Source organism: Oncorhynchus mykiss, chromosome 5 (genome assembly GCF_013265735.2).
Source record: "Oncorhynchus mykiss isolate Arlee chromosome 5, USDA_OmykA_1.1, whole genome shotgun sequence".
NCBI classification, from domain to species: Eukaryota; Metazoa; Chordata; class Actinopteri; order Salmoniformes; family Salmonidae; genus Oncorhynchus; species Oncorhynchus mykiss.
The window spans coordinates 49,727,237-49,748,366 of NC_048569.1; the positions used below are offsets into that span (position 1 = coordinate 49,727,237).

General features: G+C 39.9%; 2 protein-coding genes across 2 annotated transcripts in view; both read left to right on the forward strand.

The window, feature by feature from the left end:
* LOC110523995 (protein ERGIC-53) overlaps positions 1-5,309 on the forward strand; it is a 38,323-nt gene extending 33,014 nt beyond the window's left edge. Inside the window, exons 11-13 of the mRNA XM_036977753.1 lie at positions 3,541-3,700; positions 3,819-3,946; positions 4,060-5,309. Of these exons, the coding sequence (XP_036833648.1) occupies positions 3,541-3,700; positions 3,819-3,946; positions 4,060-4,096 (325 nt within the window). The 3' untranslated portion in view covers positions 4,097-5,309. The remainder of the gene's footprint in view (positions 1-3,540; positions 3,701-3,818; positions 3,947-4,059) is intronic.
* A 4,100-nt stretch (positions 5,310-9,409) lies between these two features.
* Positions 9,410-15,594, forward strand: LOC110522958 (complexin-4). Its single transcript, XM_021601391.2, has 2 exons — positions 9,410-9,651; positions 15,468-15,594. The coding sequence occupies exons 1-2, from the start codon at positions 9,491-9,493 to the stop codon at positions 15,592-15,594; spliced, it is 288 nt and encodes a 95-aa protein (XP_021457066.2). The 5' UTR covers positions 9,410-9,490.
* Positions 15,595-21,130: the final 5,536 nt, after the last annotated feature.

Here is a 21,130-nt window from a genome sequence, read left to right on the forward strand (position 1 = left end):
GTGTAGACATTGTTAATGTTGTTAATTACTATTGTAGCTGTATTTCAATGGACAAAAAATTGCTTTTCTTTCAAAAATGAGGACATTTTCTAAGTGACCCCAAACTTTTGAACCATTAATATGGAGTTGGTCCCCCCTTTTCTGCTATAACAGCCTCCACTCTTCTGGGAAGGCTTTCCACTACATGTTGGAACATTGCTGTTGGGTCTTGCTTCCATTCAGCCGCAAGCATTAGTGAGGTCAGGCACTGTCAATGTTTGTTCCATAGAGATTACATGGCTGTGTGCTCGGTTTTATACACCTGTCAGCAACAGGTGTGGCTGAAATAGCCGAATCCACTAATTTGAAGGGGTGTCTCCATACTTTTGTGTGTTTGACATATGTATCTAAAAGCATAATTAAGATTTTATTTTTTTATAATTTTTTTAAGTTGGCATATGACATTTTTCTTACTCAGGCCTCATTTTTATACTCCATAATGTTTAATCTGTAGGTGCTACAAAGCAGCAATTATTGTCATGACGCTTTACCGCTTGTACTGTAATGAGTATTTTGATTTCAAGAGAAACATTTTTTACTTTTGAATAATGACAAATCAACATGAATATTTGAAAAAACACAATTTTGGATGTGGTAAATTGTTCTGTACAGTCGTGGCAAAAAGTTGTGAGAATGACACAAATATACATTTTCAAAGTCTGCTCCCTCAGTTTGTATGATGGCAATTTGCATATACTCCAGAATGTTATGTAGAGTGATCAGATGAATTGCAATTAATTGCAAAGTCCCTCTGCCATGCAAATGAACTGAATCTCCAAAAAACATTTCTACTCATTTCAGCCCTGCTACAAAAGGACCAGCTGACATCATGATTCTCTAGTTAACACAAGTGTGAGTGTTGACGAGGACAAGGCTGGAGATCACTCTGCCATGCTGATATGAGTTCGAATAACAGACTGGAAGCTTCAAAAGGAGCGTGGTGCTTTGAATCATTGTTCTTCCTATGTCAATCATGGTTACCTGCAAGGAAACGCATGCCATCATCATTGCTTTGCACAAAAAGGGCTTCACAGGCAAGGATTTTGCTGCCAGAAAGATTGCACTTAAATCAACCATTTATCGGATCATCAAGAACTTCAAGAGCAGTTCAATTGTTGTGATGAAGGCTTCAGGGCGCCCAAGAAAGTCCACCAAGCGCCAGGGCAGTCTCCTAAAGTTGATTTCAGCTGTGGGATCGGGGAACCACCAGTACAGAGCCTGCTCGGGAATGGGAGCAGGCAGGTGTGAGTGCATCTGCACGCACAGTGAGGCGAAGACCTTTGGAGGATGGCCTGGTGTCAAGAAGGGCAGCAAAGAAGCCACTTCACTCCAGGAAAAACATCAAGGACAGACTGATATTCTGCAGAAGGGACAAAGATTGGACTGCTGAGGACTGGGGTAAAGTCACTTCCTCTGAATCCCCTTTCCGGTGGTTTGGGGCGTCCGGAGAAGATAAGGTGAGCGCTACCATCACTCCTGTGTCATGCCAACAGTAAAGCATCCTGAGACCAGTCATGTGTGGAGTTGCTTCTCAGCCAAGGGAGTGGGCTCACTCACAATTTTCCCTAAGAACACAGCCATGAATAAAGAATAGTACCAACACATCCTCGGAGAGAAACTTCTTCCAACCATCCAGGAACAGTTTGGTGATGAACAATGCCTTTCCCAGCATGACGGAAATTACAAAAGTGATAACTAAGTGGCTCGGGGAACAAAACATCCATATTTTTGGTCCATGGCCAGGAAACTCCCCAGAGTATTGCAGAGGTCTTGAAAAAGAAGGGTCAACACTGCAAATATTGAGTCTTTGCATCAACTTCATGTAATTGTCAATAAAAGCCTTTGACACTTATGGCATACTTGTAATTTTACTTCAGTATTCCATATTAACATCTGACAATTATCTAAAGACACTGAGGCAGCAGACTTTGAAAATTAATATTTGTCATTCTCAAAATTTTGGCCACGACTATACTGTTAACATAATATACTGTACAAGCATATAAAAGTTCCAGAGTGGAATCTGTTAGTTTAAGAATTATGATCCAATTTGAATTCAAAATGCTCGATCTGCTGGTGATTTGCAGGATGTGCAAATGATACAAGTAAAATGAGGGCTGTAGTTTGTTACATTTGCCTTCTATGCCAATTTCTCTGTATAAAATGGTCCTTAACTTTAAACTAGCAGAGATCCCACTCTCGAACTGTGACATGCCCATAGACTATATTATGTTCAACAATATATGGAAGCATTTGCCTAATCAATTTTTTTTAATATATATACAGTCGTGGCCAAAAGTTTTGAATGACGCACATTCATTTTCACAGTTTGCTGCTTCAGTGTCTTTGGGTATTTTTCTCAGATGTTACAATTCTTCAAAAGGACTATTCTATATATTCAATTTTGTGAATCTCCCGAATCAGTCTTTTTTTTTGTCCTGGTTTTGAATGGAATCACTCCATGGGATTAATTTAGCAATCATGTCCTTTTTTATTGGATGATTAGATTTTGTTTCAACTTTAAGGATAAATTGCCTTTTGTTAGCTAAATAGAAGATCCAAAAGATGAATTTGGACAATTCACTGTAATATTAAGATTATAAATTGTTCATTTACAGTACATTTGCAGTAATTTCTTATCTCTGGAGAGGACTTTTGGCTGGACTTAATAAAACAAACTGCAGGAAGCCCACACTATCATTTAAAGTAGTTTCCGGGTTGCCTGTTGTGACACCGATTTGTGCCACTGCCTTCAGAGCTCATATCCCAGTATTGGCGATGGTTAGAATCCAGACCTCTTGCCCTTCTATCTCTCCTACCAACTTTCCTGTCACCCTCTCGCTGTCCAAAATAGTTTGTTAAATCTGTACAGATGTCTCATTTGTGAGTGAGCAAGGATGTATGAAAGAGTTCTGTGTGTGCTGTACAATAATCGGGAATGTGTGTTATCTGTGTTGGCTCAGCGTCTCTGCCTCATCTTCCTATTTTTAATCCAGATAAGTGGTCTGGGCATTGTTCACAGACAACGGTCCAATATCTTTAGTGTCATCATGGTTAAACCTGCCTTTATGTCTGGGTCACACATTAACGTCTTCACACACTATCATAATGTAGGGAAAAGCCAAACATTTCTTACCTTATTGGAAAGATTGAATAATTTCCAAGCTTTCATTTAATCATTCTTTTTACTCCAAATTCACATGTTTCATTTGGGATAATTTACATATACAAAGATATTAAAATATTCAATGACCTTCATTCTATATCAAACTGAAATCCTATTGATTCCATTTCTGGTTTAATGTTGTTAGATCTTGTTAATGTTGTCAGATCTTATTTACCATGGGCTATGGATTTCTTCGCTACCCTTTCTGGTGCGCTGTTGTGAGATGAGATGTAGAAAATGGCTAAATCTTTTTTTTGTTCTATTCTATGCATTCTTCTACTGCAGCATCAGCTGTGTTCAACAGATATACGTGACACTGTTTTTTTTCTCCTCAGAAACTCTTTCCATGAGTCTCTGAAGCAGATCGGCGCCACTCAGCACCAAGCCAACCCAGTGAGCATGGGGACATATAAGACGGTGCAACACTTCAGCGAAATCCAGGAACATCTACACGTGGTCAAGAGGAACATCGAACACCTTATCACACGCAATGGGGTCTGTTAATAACTTATCTTACAGTAAACCGCTGTAAAAACCACATCAAGTCTCAACAAATGAATTTGGAAAGAGCATTGGATTTGTGTTTTTACTCTTTGTTTTGTAATGCATGTAGAGCCCCAGTGAAAATCAGGGAGAGAAATGCCCTGACTCTCCTAAAATGCCTTCCTGTCTGGGTACTATTCACTTCTTGGTCTTTGTGGTCATCCAATCAGTCCTGTTCTTCAGCTACATCGTGTACAAGTAAGAATGAGATCTTGTTTTCACTTTATTAGCTTTGGTAATTCAAAATTGTAGTTACATTTTTGTTTCTCACAATTCAATCTCTATTTTCTTGTTTCTTCTCCTGCCTACAGGAGTCAACAAGAAGCAGCAGCAAAGAAATTCTTTTGAGGAAACATTATCATCGATATCATGATATGTAAATGAGGGACTGTTAATTTTGCTGTTTTATGTTTTTGAATTTGTAAATTATTGTACTCAAATGAGATTTTGTTTGAGAAGTTTCTTTTTTTTTTATTTGATCTGATATTTTTAATGTGGTATGTGAATGAATGAGCGAGTGGGAAATGTTAAGATTCCAAATATGGCAAAATACTGTACAGAATATATTACAAGTCATTGGATGATATTAGATTTTTTTATTTATTTTTGACAAGTGCCCACCCCCAGAAGACAGACAAACCACTGTCTGCCAATTCACATAGTTTGGAAAACTGTGAATTTAATAAATGCGCAATTTTGTATTAATGCTGCTATGTTGAATTAAACCCAGTGGGTGTCTTCTTGAGTGGTTGTAACATGCCAAAAGACTGACTTTGTCTTTCTTCTCGAGCAATTTACATAAGCTGCAAAATGCCAGTTTATTTTTTGTTTTTCTCTTTCTTGTTCCTGAATGTTATCTTGTTTACATATTGGTGCTCTTCTATTAAAAAGTAGCCGAATAGTACAATTTTTACCTGAAAGTTTAGTATTGGTAGCATGATCAGAGATCTGTTTTGGTTGTCTTTTCACTCGCGAAATGTGACATTGTGTTTGTGCCATCTTGCACCTTGTAACTCATCTGGGACCAGGCTATCATCCTGGCTTTTTTGATCAGGAACTCTTTGAGACATTAGCTAAATGCTTGACTTAGTGCTTAGTCTGGTCAAGGATTGGTCTGAGAAAGTGACTACAGTGTGAGGCACGGTAGGCTGGTGTCCAGCTATAATATTCTGACAGGACAGAAAACATGCTGGACACATGCTCAACCTTAGTGATAAGAGAACAACACGTGTATGTCGCCTAGATATTGGAGTAGTATCTACAGTATCTACTATCTATTAGTATCTACAACTAATAATGTGATTTAAACCTGTATTTAAATACTTTTGGCTTTGAATCCAACACATTAACACCTAACATTTCTGGTGTCTAGTACATCCTTGAAACTTTTTTTTAACCTTTATCCATGAAGTCCAATTGATGTCAGAATACAATGCATGTCTTTTACAAGGGAGACTTGGAAATGTCACTGATTTTCGCTTGGATCTGAGACCAGGGGTTTTTCACGAAGCAGGGTCCATGATTCCACTCGCTAACTTATTCAAAAAAATGTGACTTTAAATTGACATGGTATAATTGACTCGACAACCAATATCTCTAATTACTGTTGTAATGCACTCCTGAAAGCAAATATCGTCCTTCAGCTGTAACAATACCACTTGGCAATGTATCAACATAGATTGGATAGTGATGTCCCTTTATGTAAATAATTGGCAACATTGTATTTGAGTCAACACTGATCGGTAGGCATACAGATTATTGCATATCAGTCATAACAGCAGTAAGCATATTTCAACAAATCCCCCCTTGTAGTCTTAACATTCTGTATAATCCCCTTGTCCTAAGGGTAAAAAATGACCTGCCTTCACTAAACCCCTAACCATACCACTAAGACCGCACTCAGTCAGCTGTATAAGGAAATAAGAAAACAGGAAACCACTCACCCAGAAGCGGCGCTCCTTGTGGCCAGAGACTTTAATGCAGGGAAACTTAAATCAGTTCTACCAAATTTCTGTCAACATGTTAAATGTGCAACCAGAGCGAAAAAATTCTAGATCATCTGTACTCCACACACACAGAGATGCATACAAAGCTCTCCCTCGCCCTCCATTTTGTAAATCCGACCACAACTATCCTCCTGATTCCTGCTTACAGGCAAAAATTAAAGCAGGAACCACCAGTGACTCGGTCTAAAAATAAAGTGGTCAGATGAAGCAGATGCTAAACTACAGGACTGTGTTGCTATCACAGACTGGAACATGTTCCGGGATTCTTCCGATGGCATTGAGGAGTACACCACATCAGTCACTGGCTTTATCAATTGTGACTGTACGTACATACCCCAACCAGAAGCCATGGATTACAGGCAACATTTGCACTGAGCTGAAGGGTAGAGCTGCCGCTTTCAAGGTGAGGGACTCTATAACCCAGAAGCTTACAAGAATTCCTGCTATGCCCTGGGACGAACCATCAAACATGCAAAGCGTCAATACAGGGCTAAGTCTGAATCATACTACACCGGCTCCGACGCTTGTCTTATGTGGCAGGGCTTGCCTGCCCGGTGACACGAGCCTACCAGACGAGCTAAATCACTACTATGCTTGCTTCGAGGCAAGCAACACTGAGGCATGCATGAGAGTTCCGGACGACTGTGTGATCACGCTCTCCATAGCCGACGTGAGTAAGACCTTTAAACAGGTCAACATACACAAGGCTGCAGGGCCAGACGGATTACCAAGACTATCCCAGAAACCCTAGACCCACTCCAATTTGCATACCGCCCAAACAGATCCACAGATGATGCAATCTCTATTGCACTCCACACTGCCCTTTCTCACCTGGACGAAATGAATATGTAAGAATGCTGTTCATTGATTACAGCTCAGCATTCAACACCACAGTACCCTCCAAGCTCATCATCAAGCTGGAGGCCCTGGGTCTCAGCCCCTTCCTGTGCAGCTGGGTCCTGGACTTTCTGACGGGCCGCCCTCAGATGGTGAAGGTAGGAAACAACATCTCCACTTCATTGACCCTCAACACTGGGGCCCCACAAGGGTGTGTGCTTAGCCCAAATGTGGATTGTGAAAGCACAATGAATTCCATTGTGTCTCAAATGGCACCCTATTCCATGTATAGTGCACTGCCATTTGGGACAGCTAATGATCTCTCATCAGACCATATTGTCACGTCATAAAAAAGGCAATTACATTTTTTTCACACCCAGGAAAGCTAAGTTAGCTGCCTCCCCTGGCTCCCCTGCCACAGCACAATCAATGGCCAACACAACAGCGGAGCTATAGAAAAAGGCAAATGTTATACAATTATCTTTATCCCTATAGAATTACCTACCAATTATAAATATAATATTTTGTTATGTTAATGATCTGTATGCAGTTATGTATTTTCTGTTCTCTAAAGTTTTTTTCATGTTTGCATATAAAGGATGTTTTCTTTTCTGTTTGCATATCATCTCTTTCCAGCCACTCCAATGGCAATCTAAGAAGCATGGGGTTAATCTGAATCTATCAAAGGTCATTGGTGATTGCATAGTCTTAACGTGCAGGGGGGATTGGTGTCTCTTGGATTGGTGTAAGCATTGGTTTTACACCAGTTCACTTCCTTTAAATAGATAAAGGTAAGTGAACAAGTGCACACTTAAGGCAGAAGGGTTGAGGAATGGGAAGTATACAAGTGCACACTTAAGGCAGAAGACTTGAGGAATGTGGTGCCTTTCAAATCGGCCTTCCAAATACTTTGAGTGTTTGAATGAGCATGTCTGTAGTGCTAGATGAGCGGGGTTTGCACTTTTGGGACTATTCAATTGGGTTCCATCGTGCCAGGCTTTCTCAATCAAGCACAGCTGAGTATTACATTTTCTTTAAATAGTACTTGAGTCCCAGGTCTGCTAGATAAACAAGCTGATCATCCTCGTCCCCCTCCAGCCATCAGCCCTCAGCTCAGGCAGGGTATAAATGTAACTCTCTAGTAGATATGCCACATGGGAGGGGCCAACCTTTCTTAAGTAATGGGATTACTAGCAATGGGCGGGTGGAAGCAACATACAGTATGTGACGTCTGCACCAACCAACTGACAGAAGAACAAGAATGTTTTGGGATCTTGAAATTCCAAAATATTACCGTGACCTTTGCATGGTGCTGTACACCAATACTGCCATTGATTGAACATGTCTCATAATCAATATGAATCCATAAAGCTGTGTGTTATAAAAATAGAATGCGGACAACCAGGCCACCTGCCTCTTAGCATGGTGTCGCTGTGGTGAGGTTTAATCCAGATTACGACCGGGCGTAAAAAAAAAAATGTTGGTGTCTGCTCCCTAGCCGTGATTGCGTCCTTCACTACAAATCCAAGCAGCAGGACAGGTTAGCTAGACATACAGGATCCTTTTGGAATTAACCAACCGCTAAGAATCCCAACCCTTCAGTAGTGACCATAGGGAAGAAACTAGTATTATTTACAATAATATAATATCTACAGTGGGGCAAAAAAGTATTTAGTCAGCCACCAATTGTGCAAGTTCTCACACTTAAAAAGATGAGAGAGGCCTGCAATTGTCATCATAGGTACACTTCAACTATGACAGACAAAATTAGGGAAAAAATCCAGAAAATCACATTGTAGGATTTTTTATGAATTTATTTGCAAATTATGGTGGAAAATGTTTGGTCACCTACAAACAAGCAAGATTTCTGGCTCTCACAGATCTGTAACTTTTCCTTTAAGAGGCTCCTCTGTCCTCCACTCGTTACCTGTATTAATGGCACCTGTTTGAACTTGTTATCAGTATAAAAGACACCTGTCCACAACCTCAAACAGTCACACTCCAAACTCCACTATGGCCAAGACCAAAGAGCTGTCAAAGGACACCAGAAACAAAATTGTAGACCTGCACAAAGGCTGGGAAGACTGAATCTGCAATAGGTAAGCAGCTTAGTTTGAAGAAATCAACTGTGGGAGCAATTATTAGGAAATGGAAGACATACAAAACCACTGATAATCTCCCTCAATCTGGGATTCCACGCAAGATCTCACCCCATGGGGTCAAAATGATCACAAGAACGGTGAGCAAAAATCCCAGAACCACACGGGGGGACCTAGTGAATGACCTGCAGAGAGCTGGGACCAAAGTAACAAAGCCTACCATCAGGAAGGGCATTGAAGATGAAAAGTGGCTGGGTCTTTCAGCATGACAATGATCCCAAACACACCGCCCGGGCAACGAAGGAGTGGCTTTGTAAGAAGCATTTCAAGGTCCTGGAGTGGCCTAGCCAGTCTCCAGATCTCAACCCCATAGAAAATCTTTGGAGGGAGTTGAATGTCTGCGTTGCCCAGCAACATCCCCAAAACATCACTGCTCTAGAGGAGATCTGCATGGAGGAATGGGCCAAAATACCAGCAACAGTGTGTGAAAACCTTGTGAAGACTTACAGAAAACGTTTGACCTCTGTCATTGCCAACAAAGGGTATATAACAAAGTATTGAGATAAACTTTTGTTATTGACCAAATACTTATTTTCCACCATTATTTGCAAATAAATTCATAAAAAATCCTATAATGTGATTTTCTGGATTTTTTTTCTCATTTTGTCTATCATAGTTGAAGTGTACCTATGATGAAAATTACAGGCCTCTCTCATCTTTTTAAGTGGGAGAACTTGCACAATTGGTTGCTGACTAAATACTTTTTTGCCCCACTGTATATCCAAGTCAAGGGCAGCAAGATGTTCCTAATCAAGACAATGATGCCTAACCCACTGGCTGGTTTGAATCCTATGCGTGGAGGAGAGGAGGATGTGGAGGCGGCACCTGCCGACCCAGCCAAAGCAGCAGGGATGACACGCGAAGAGAATGAGGAGAACCAAAAACAGTTGGTGGAGGATAAGTAAGTAAACTGCCCTGTCGCCGAAACTCCATTTTGTTTTGCTGTTGTTGTTGGATCATGGAAAGCAGAGAACATGGCTGGATAATCCTACATAATGACACCATCACCACCACTATTCCATCTGACCTTGGCTAGCACCATGCAGGAATTCTGCACCTTCCTATTTTTTTACATACCAGTCAAAAGTTTGGACACACCTACTCATTCCATGTTTTTTACTTTATTTTTTTTAAACGATTTTCTGACATTGTAGAATAATAGTGACGACATCAAAACTGTGAAATAACACATATGGAATCATGTAGTAACCAAAAAAGTGACAAATCAAAATATATCTGAGATTCTTCAATGTAGCCACCCTTTGCCTTGATAACAGCTTTGCTAAACACTTTTTTGTTTACTACATGATTCCATATGTGTTATCTAATAGATTTGATGTCTTCACTATTATGCTACAATGTCAAAAATAGTAAAAATAAAGATAAACCCTTGAATGAGTATGTGTGTCCAACCTTCTGTTGTTGAATATTCTAGTTTTCTAATGTATCTACATGTATTCCCGTTGTTACAGTTTATTGTTATTTTGGTTCATTTGACTTATTTCTTGATGGTTTAGTCATTCAAGGTTAGAATGGAGACCCAAACTCAAACTGGAGTTTTTTTTAGCATATTCTTTCTGTAAAAATACATGCTTGTTTTTTGTGTTCCAAGTCACCCCAGTCCCTTTCAACCACAACCACCAGTACACAATTAATCTCTGATCATTGATCCTCTGCTGTGTTGTCAACAATATTGTTGTTGACGCCCAACTGTCTAACCAACATTGAATCTGTCTAACACACAAATGGATCAGCACTAAAATAAAGTAAAACAAATCTGCAAAATAGTCTTAGATTAGATTTTCTTTGGCTACTATCCTATTTAGTTCCTGAACTACTAAGACCATAGGTGGAATTTTCAGAATGGCTGCCAAATTTGACCCATGATGATTTAACTGCGATGGTGTAGGAGGCACTTTGATGTTGAAGTGAAAAATAATAGATCTAATGCCATCTTATTAAAGCTTGGTCAATCTAAAATAATTTCAGGACTCTGTCAACTTTACTCCTCCATAAACACAGTATCAGACAGGAATAATTCTCATTCACATTTACATTTTAGTCATTTAGCAGACGCTCTTATCCAGAACGATTTACAGGAGCAATTAGGTGCCTTGCTCAAAGACACATCAAATCACATCAAATCAAATGTATTTATATAGCCCTTCGTACATCAGCTGATATCTCAAAGTGCTGTACAGAAACCCAGCCTAAAACCCCAAACAGCAAGCAATGCAGGTGTAGAGGCACGGTGGCTAGGAAAAACTACCTAGAAAGGCCAAACCTAGAGAGGATCCAGGCTATGTGGAGTGGCAGTCCTTTTCTGGCTGTGCCGGGTGGAGATTGTAACAGAACATGGCCAAGATGTTCAAATGTTCATAAATGACCAGCATGGTCAAATAATAATAATCACAGGCAGAACAGTTGAATTTGGAGCAGCAGCACGGCCAGGTGGACTGGGGACAGCAAGGAGTCATCATGTCAGGTAGTCCTGAGGCATGGTCCTATGGCTCAGGTCCTCCGAGAGAGAGAAAGAAATAGAGAATTAGAGAGCATACTTAAATTCACACAGGACACCGGATAGGACATGAGAAGTACTCCAGATATAACAAACTGACCCTAGCCCCCCGACACATAAACTACTGCAGCATAAATAATGGAGGCTGAGACAGGAGGGGTCAGGAGACACTGTGGCTCCATCCGAGGACTCCCCCAGGGCCAAACAGGAAGGATATAACCCCACCCACTATGCCAAAGCACAGCCCCACACCACTAGAGGGATATCTTCAACCACCAACTTACCATCCTGAGACAAGGCCGAGTATTGCCCACAAAGTTCTCCGCCACGGCACAACCCAAAGGGGGTCGCCAAACCAGACAGACAGGAAGATCACATCAGTGACTCATCCCACTCAAGTGACGCACCCCTCCTAGGGACGGTATGAAAGAGCCCTAGTAAGCCAGTGACTCAGCCCCTGTAATAGGGTTAGAGGGAAAGAATCCCAGTAGAAAGAGGGGAACCAACCAGGCGGTTCGTTGCTCCAGAGCCTTTCCGTTCACCTTCACACTCCTGTTCCAGACTACACTCAATCATATGACCCACTGAAGAGATGAGTCTTCAGTAAAGACTTAAAGGTTGAGACCGAGTTTGCGTCTCTCACATGGGTAGGCAGACCATTCCATAAAAATGGAGCTCTATAGGAGAAAGCCCTGCCTCCAGCTGTTTGCTTAGAAATTCTAGGGACAATTAGGAGGCCGTAGCGTACGTGTAAGTATGTACGGCAGGACCAAATCAGAGAGATAGGTAGGAGCAAGCCCATGTAATGCTTTGTAGGTTAGCAGTAAAACCTTGAAATCAGCCCTTGCCTTGACAGGAAGCCAGTGTAGGGAGGCTAGCACTGGAGTAATATGATCAAATGTTTTGGTTCTAGTCAGGATTCTAGCAGCCGTATTTAGCACTAACTGAAGTTTATTTAGTGCTTTATCCAGGTAGCCGGAAAGTAGAGCATTGCAGTAGTCTAATCTGGAAGTGACAAAAGCATGGATTAATTTTTCTGCATAATTTTTGGACAGAAAGTTTCTGATTTTTGCAATGTTACGTAGATGGAAAAAAGCTGTCCTTGAAACAGTCTTGATATGTTCTTCAAAAGAGAGATCAGGGTCCAGAGTAACGCCGAGGTCCTTCACAGTTTTATTTGAGACGACTGTACAACCATTAAGATGAATTGTCAGATTCAACAGAAGATCTCTTTGTTTCTTGGGACCTAGAACAAGCATCTCTGTTTTGTCCGAGTTTAAAAGTAGAAAGTTTGCAGCCATCCACTTCCTTATGTCTGAAACACGTGCTTCTAGTGTGACAGGTTAAAGGAAATATTCATAGCCTGTTATACATTAAAAAGTATTAGTAAGTTCATAGTATGTGAGGATCTTAAAACATCTAACCTTAAAAAGATGCATTCAGTATTAGTTGATAGAGATTGATAACATTCATATAATTGTGTTAAAGTTCAAATCCGTCAAGCGTACAAAGGGTAGGAATTGTGAGTAATGTGTAAACGTTATATTGATTACTTTATTTTGTGGTGCCTAAAAGTGTTAATCTGTGATCTACGGAATGCTCTTAATCTATGAGCCTGAGATCGATTGCTCTGGTCTCCACCCATATTCCTGGGGAAATCGCGGCCTTTTCTCATTTCAACTAAAAGTTGAATTGAGAAAACAACACCGTATCACTCTCGTGATTATTTCTCGCCTGTTTTCAGGTACGTTATTGATGATAAAAAAGAGTAATTTAAATGTAATAACTCACTAACATGTCAAGAGTGTTTGAGGTGTGTCTTAGTAACATCTTGAGGAAGTTAGAGTTAAGTTTGAAGAGAGTAATATGAGCCCTGCTCGGTTGTAGCATTGCAAGAGTTAGTGTTATGCTGTGGCTTTGTGGGGTGTTTGTCCTAGTCCTCAATCTGGCCCTATCCCTCAACCTGGCCAACTAATAATCCTCTTTAATTGGCTAGGGTAAACAGTTCCATTTCCACAGTGACCAGTGAGGTTGGAACAAACTGGCCAAGAAAGGGATTCCCATGACCCTTAGCCTAATGTCAATACAATAATGAATTGACCATGCACCGTATCTCATTGTTCAACACATATTGATATGGTCTGGGTTGTGTAAAGCCATAATAATGAAACAAGAGGAAAGTGGTGTAAATGTTGGTTTAATAAATTATTGTATCGGAGTCATAGTGTGCGCCTTAAAAAAACAGGAAGAAAGCAAGCAGCCATTTGCCTATAACACAGTAACCCTACAAAAATCTATGATAGCAGCAGTAACCGTACTATAACACAGTAATCATACACAAATCTATGATAGCAGCCAGTCATCCTCCATGTTCTAATTTCAAATGATGGAAGCAGCATATGATTGACAGTGAGATTATGTAGCCTGACACCTCATTAGCTTCTTACCTAAACCCATCTCATGGTTAACCCATGGCACAAAAGGTCAGGAAACATTTTATTTTATTTGTATTTCACCTTTATTTAATCAGGTAGGACAGTTGAGAACAAGTTCTCATTTAAAATTGCGACCTGGCCAAGATAAAATAAAGCAGTGAGACAAAAACAACAACATACATGGGATAAACAAATGTACAGTCAATAACACAATAGAGAAATCTGTATACAGTGTGTGCAAAATGAAGTAAGGAGGTAAGGCAATAAATAGGCCAATAGTGGCAAAGTAATTACAATTTAGCCATTTACACTGTTGTAAGGGTCAACATCCATAAGCCCTGCATCCTCTGAACTTTAGGTGTTGTTCTACAGTATGGGATTACAATGTATTTGCATGATAGCTATAGAATGTTAGCCATGTTCCACCATCCTGATCGAGTGCTGGTGGATCACGCAAATATAATGTACCTTTGGTTAAAACAAGATAATGTCCAAACCATTATTGTGTTTGAATGCACAGTAAACAAACATACAGTTGAAGTCGGACGTTTACATACACCTAAGCATCAGTATAGAGACAGCTCAGACATGAGAGGTATGTGGCAGGGTCTACAGTCAATCACAGACTATAGAAGGAAAACCAGCCCCATCGCAGACCAGGACCAAGACAGACTAAAGAACTTATTTGCTCGCTTTGAGGACACTACAGTGCCACTGAGTGCACTCCCCCCCCCCCCCCCCCCCCCCCCCCCCTTTTTCCTCCAGACATAACTATGGTTATTATGGCCAAACAGTTCTATTTTTGTTTCATCAGACCAGAGGACGATCTTTGTCCCCATGTGCAGTTGCAAACCGTAGTCTGGCTTTTTTATGGAGGTTTTGGAGCAGTGGCTTCTTCCTTGCTGAGCGGCCTTTCAGAGTGTGATGATATATGACTCGTTTTACTGTGGATATAGATACTTTGTCCCTGTTTCCTCCAGTGTCTTCACAAGGTCCTTTGCTGTTGTTCTGGGATTGATTTGCACTTTTCACACTGAAGTACGTTCATCTTTAAGAGAGAACGCGTCTCCTTCCTGAGTGGTATGAAGGCTGCATGGTCCCATGGTGTTTATACTTGCATACTATTGTTTGTACAGATGAACTTGGTACCTTCAGGCGTTTGGAAATTGCTCCCAAGGATGAACCAGACTTGTGGGGGTCTACAATTATTTTACTGAGGTCTTGGCTGATTTATTTTGATTTTCACATGATGTCAAGCAAAGTGGCACTGAGTTTTGAAGGTAGGCCTTGAAATACATCCACAGGTACACCGCCAATTGACTCAATTGATGTCAATTAGCCTATCAGAAGCTTCTAAGGCTATGACATAATTTTCGGGAATTTTCCAAACAGTTTAAAGGCACAGTCAACTTAGTGTATGTAAACTTCTGACCCACTGGAACTGTCATACCGTGAATTATAAGTTAAATAATTTAATTTAATTAAATTTGTCTGTAAACAATTTTGGGAAAAATGACTTGTGTCATGCGCAAAGTATATTTCCTATCCGACTTGCCAAAACTATAGTTTGTTAACAATTATTTTGCGGAGTGGTTGAAAAACTAGTTTTAATGCCTCCAACCTAAGTGTATGTTAACTTCTGACTTCAACTGTAGTATATACATGCATACTGTACATACATACAGTTATCCATGACCTGATCATGCTAGATATCAATTAATTAATCAATCAATCAGTCATTCATTAATTTTCTCTGTTTTTCAGGATGGAGAGAGAAGCAGACTTCTTACACAAGAAGGCTGAGCGGGCAACTCTGAGGGTGTGCCTAAGAGACAAGTACAGGCTCCCAAAGGTGAGAGCCTATTCCCTGCCACCATACAACCTTATGTAGTTACCTCCTTGGTCACTCTGTAGAGTCTCAGAAATCCAAGACCTTGGAGCAGCATAAGCTAGGAAATGGCAAGGTCTGGGGAGGATGTTGGATTCTCTTGGACATAAAGCTGCAATATGTAATTTTTTTGGGGCAACCTGATCAAATTCACCAAAAAATGGGAGTTATTGATCTGTCATTCTCATTGAAAACAAGTCTAGAAAGCTGTAAAACCGTTCTCTGTGTGCTATTTCTTTTACCTTCAGTTTGTTAAAGTACTCCAATTTCAAATGAAAATGCTATATTTTTGGTTATTGGTCATATATTTCACAGGGGGTTGGATGGAACAATGATTCTCTGCACTATACTTGCTTGTTTTGTCACATAAACTGAAATTAACCAAAGTATTCACATTTTAGTAAACAGGAAATGGCGGAGTGATTTCTGCACAGTGTACCATTAACCTTTCTGATCTCCCCATCCCGGATCCGGGATCGTGAATACAGACTCAAGCTCATTACCATAACGCAACGTTAACTATTCATGAAAATCGCAAATGAAATGAAATAAATATGCTAGCTCTCAAGCTTAGCCTTTTGTTAACAACACTGTCATCTCAGATTTTCAAAATATGCTTCTCAACCATTGCAAAACAAGCATTTGTGTAACAGTATTGATGGCTAACGTAGCATTTAGCATTAGCATTCAGCTGGCAACATTTACACAAAAAAACAGAAAAGCATTCAAATAAAATCATTTACCTTTGAAGAACTTCAGATGTTTTCAATGAGGAGACTCTCAGATAGCAAATGTTCAGTTTTTCCTGAAAGATTATTTGTTTAGGACAAATCGCTCCGTTTTCTGCGTCACGTTTAGCTATGAAAAAACCCCTGTATCCAGGATTGTGTAAATCTATCAGCAAGCTCATTAGCATAACACAACGTTAACTATTTATGAAAATCGCAAATGAAATGAAATAAATATGCCATCTCTCAAGCTTAGCCTTTTGTAAACAACACTGTCATCTCAGATTTTCAAAATATGCTTCTCAACCATAGGAAAACAATAATTTGTGTAAAAGTAGCTAGCTAGCGTTAGCATTTAGCGTTAGCATTTAGCGTTAGCATTAGCGTTAGCATCCAGCACGCAACATTAACAAAAACATAAAAGCCTTCAAATAAAATCATTTACCTTTGAAGAACTTCTGATGTTTTCAATGAGGATACTCTCAGTTAGATAGCAGATGCTCAGTTTTTCCAAAAAGATTCCTTGTGTATTAGAAATAGCTCCGTTTTATACATCACATTTGGCTACCAAAAAAAATCTGAAAATTCAGTCCTCAAAACGCGAACTTTTTTCCAAATTAACTCCATAATATCGACTGAAAACATGGCAAACGTTGTTTAGAATCAATCATCAAGGTGTTTTTCACATATCTCTTCATTGATACATCGTTCTTGGACACATGCTTTCTCCCCTGAATCAAATGGTAAAGTAGAAGCAGCTGGCAATTGCGCACCGAATTCGACGCAGGACACCAGGCGAACACTTGGAAAATGTAGTCTCTTATGGTCAATCTTCCAATGATATGCCTACAAATACGTCACAATGCTGCTAAGACCTTGGGCGAACGACAGAAAGTGTAGGCTCATTCCTTGCGCAATCACAGCCATATAAGGAGACAATGGAAAACAGAGCTTCAGAAATTCTGCTAATTCCTGGTTGATGCATCATCTTGGTTTCGCCTGTAGAATGAGTTCTGGGGCACTTACAGACAAAATCTTTGCAGATTCTGAAACTTCAGAGTGTTTTCTTTCCAAAACTGTCAAGAATATGCATAGTCGAGCATCTTTTCGTGACAAAATATCGCGCTTAAAACTGGAACGTTTTTTATCCAAAAATGAAATAGCGCCCCTAGAGCTCTAACAGGTTAAAAGTAACAACAACAACAAAAAAATCCAGGGAGGGTTCTCTTCAGACTGACAAATCTCTTCAGACAGACAAGTCGGATGTGTGACGCACATCCGATTTCCAACTCGTCCCCTCTGTCCCAACTGACGCCAGAACCTCTACAGACATGTAAGACCATAGGAACATTGAGGGAGGTAACTTATCTGTCTAAACAGAATAAGTTTGGGTCAATTCTGTTTCCATTCAGTTCTGGAAGTAAACCCGAATTCTGCATTGTTTTATGTGTTTACATAAGGAAAAGGAAATTAGTGAAAAAGCAAACAAGTGACAGTTAAATGCTCAGGTGCAGAGGCCTTGGGATTGAGATTATGTTGTCTTAAATTGTATGTAAATTGAAATTTTGACAGAATTTAAATGGAATTGACACCAACCCTATTCCATGGTGAACACCTCAATGGTTAAACATGACCTCCAGTAGCTGTTGAGTCACGAAAGTCAGAAATAGCGATAAAGTAATCACTTACCTTTGAAGATCTGGTTGCAGTCACAAGATTCCCAGCTCCACAATAAATGTTTGTCTTGTTCGATAAAGTCAGTTTTTAGATCCCCAAAAATCTGTTTTGTTGGCACATGTCCAGTAATCCACTGGCTCAAAGGCAGTCAAAACATGCAGGCGAATACATCCTAATAGTACCGGTAAAGTTTGTTGAAAAATGTCAAATGATGTTTATAGTTAATCCTCAGGTTGTCAGTTGTCTTAATAATTGATACTATTTCAACCGGACGATAGCGTATTCAATAGAAAGGAAAAACAACGAAGGGTGCACACTCGGTCACACGTTGAAACCAGCACTGCATGCTTCCTCAGTCCACTGACAGAAAGGTCTCGTTCTTCTTCATTTTTCAGAAAACAAGCCTGAAACAATGTCTAAAGACTGTTGACATCTAGTGGAAGCCATGGGAACTGCAATATGGGTCCTAACCCATTAGAAACTCAATAGGCATTCAATTGAAAACTACCCATATAAAAGAAAATCACACTTCCTGGATTGATTTTCCTCAGGTTTTTGCCTGCCGTATCAGTTCTGTTATACTCACAGACATGATTTTAACAGTTTTGGAAACTTTAGAGTGTTTTATATCCACATCTACCAATTATATGCATATCCTAGCTTGTGGGCCTGAGTAACAGGGCACGCTTCTCATCCAGACGTTGAAATACTGCCTCCAAGCCATAAGAAGTTAAACTCCCTGTTCAAAGATTGATTTAAGTCCTGTCAATCACACAGCATTATCTGATTTAGGAACTTGCAGTGTGCCATGCTTTTGTGAAAGACAATTGTCATCTTTAACAGCATTGGTTTGATCCTTTTTGGTAGTGTAAAGCCACATTAGTACTTGTGCAGATTCATTGACAGTGTGAAGAAGGCAAAGATTGCACACATAAATATCATGACCACGACGTGATTTGAACACGCTACCATTGCGCCACGAGGTCTAGTTAAGTTTGCAACTTTGGAGGGGATGCCTAGCTCAGATTTCGATGACTCTATCATTTGGAATGGAGGCCTGGTTCTCTGGGGAAATGTTCCATCTGAAAATGCCCCCTCGTCAGCACGTGCCTCTGCCCGGCAGGTTAGGTGTTTGAAAATAAGCAAATGCAGAGCCAGGATAGCTCAGTCGGTGGAGCATCAGACATTTAATCTGAGGTTCCAGGGTTCAAGTCACTTTTTGGGTGTTGCATTACTGTTCACCTTCCTTCAGTAGGCAGCCTTTCTATATTTGCATTTTCTATGACATGTTCACCTGTGGGCAATACACTCCCAGAGCCAAAACAGCTTAGTCTGAAGATTTTTGATCTGAACCTCCAGGTTTAAACTCCCTGTTCGAAGACTGATTTAAGTCTGTCAATCACAGAGCATCATCTGATTTAGAAATTTGCAGTGTGCCAGGCGTTTGTGAGAGACAATTGTCATCTTTAGCAGCATTGTTTTGGTCGTTTTTGTGCATGCTTGGTACTCTAAAGGCACATTGGTACTTGTGCTGATTCATTGACTTCGCTGTGTAAAGAAGGCAGAGATTGCGCACATAAAAACAATGACCATGACATGATTTGAACACACAACCTTCTGATCTGGAGTAGGACGCGCTACCATTGCGCCACGAGGTCTTGTTTAATTTGCATCTTTGGAGGGGATGCTTAGCTCAGATTTCGATGACTCTATCATTTGGAATGGAGGCCTGGTTCTCTGGGGAAATGTTCCATCTGACAATGCCCACTCGTCAGCACGTGCCTCTGCCCGGCAGGTTAGGTGTATGAAAACAAGCAAATGCAGAGCTAGGATAGCTCAGTCAGTAGAGCCTCAGACTTTAAAAACCTCTTAAAGCTAGGGGATTTTCACTTTTGGATAAATAACTTCCTGCTACTCATGCCAAGAAATAAAATATATGTTATTATTCATAGATTTGGATAGAAAACACTCTGAAGTTTCTAAAACGGTTTGAATCATGTCTGTGAGTATAACAGAACGTATGTAGCAGGCAAAACCCCGAGGACTAACTGTTCAGATTTCTTTTTTCCCCATCTCTCTTCCCTATATTGTCTTTGCCATTGGAAATTTAATAGACATATACTTTCAGTTCCAACATCTTCCACACGATGTCGCCAGTATTTGGAATATGGCTGAGGTTATTTCTTTGTCTTAGCAGGAAGTAGGCCAACTCGGAACGGGGGACTCTTTTGTGAGTTGCACAAGACGTGTAGAGTTTTTTTCTTTTCATTCATAATTTGATCGATTATTAACGTTTAAAAATAGCTAACGTTGTATTACAAAAGTAGTTTGAAATATTTTGGCAAAGTTTATAGGCATCTTTGAAAATATTTTGTAGTGAATTTGCGTTTTTCGAAGCTGTTTTTTATGGATCAAACGGGCTTTATAAATGGAAATGTTCGATATATATGGACGGAGTAATCGTACAAAAGGACCAATTGTGATGTTTATGGGACATATAGGAGTGCCAAAAAAAAAAAGCTTGTCAAAGGTAATGCATATTTTATATTTTATTTCAGCGTTTTGTGTAGAGCCTGCTACGCTAGCTCTTTTGTTTACTACTGGTTCAGATGGGTGCATGCTATCAGAAAATAGCTTCTAATGCTTTCGGCGAAAAGCATTTTAAAATCTGACATGTTGGCTGGATTCACAACGAGTATAGCTTTAATTGAGTATCTTACATGTGTGATTTAATGAAAGTTTGAATTTTATAGCATTTTATTTGAATCTGGCACTCTGCATTTCCCCTGGCAATTGGCCAGTTGAGACGCTAGCGTTTCCCTATCCTCAAGAGGTTTTAAGGAGAAGTTGATCTAAAATTCCATGCATAATACTTGTATATTTTATCAATGTTTATTATGAGTATTTCTGTAAATTGATGTGGCTCTCTGCAAAATCACCGGATATTTTGGAACTACTGAACATAATGTGCCAATGTAAACAGAGATTTTTGGATATAAATATGAACTTTATTGAACAAAACATACATGTGTTGTGTAACATGAAATCCTATGAGTGTCATCTGATGAAGATCATCAAAGGTTAGTGATTAATTTTATCTCTATTTCTGCTTTTTTTTACTCCTCTCTTTGGCT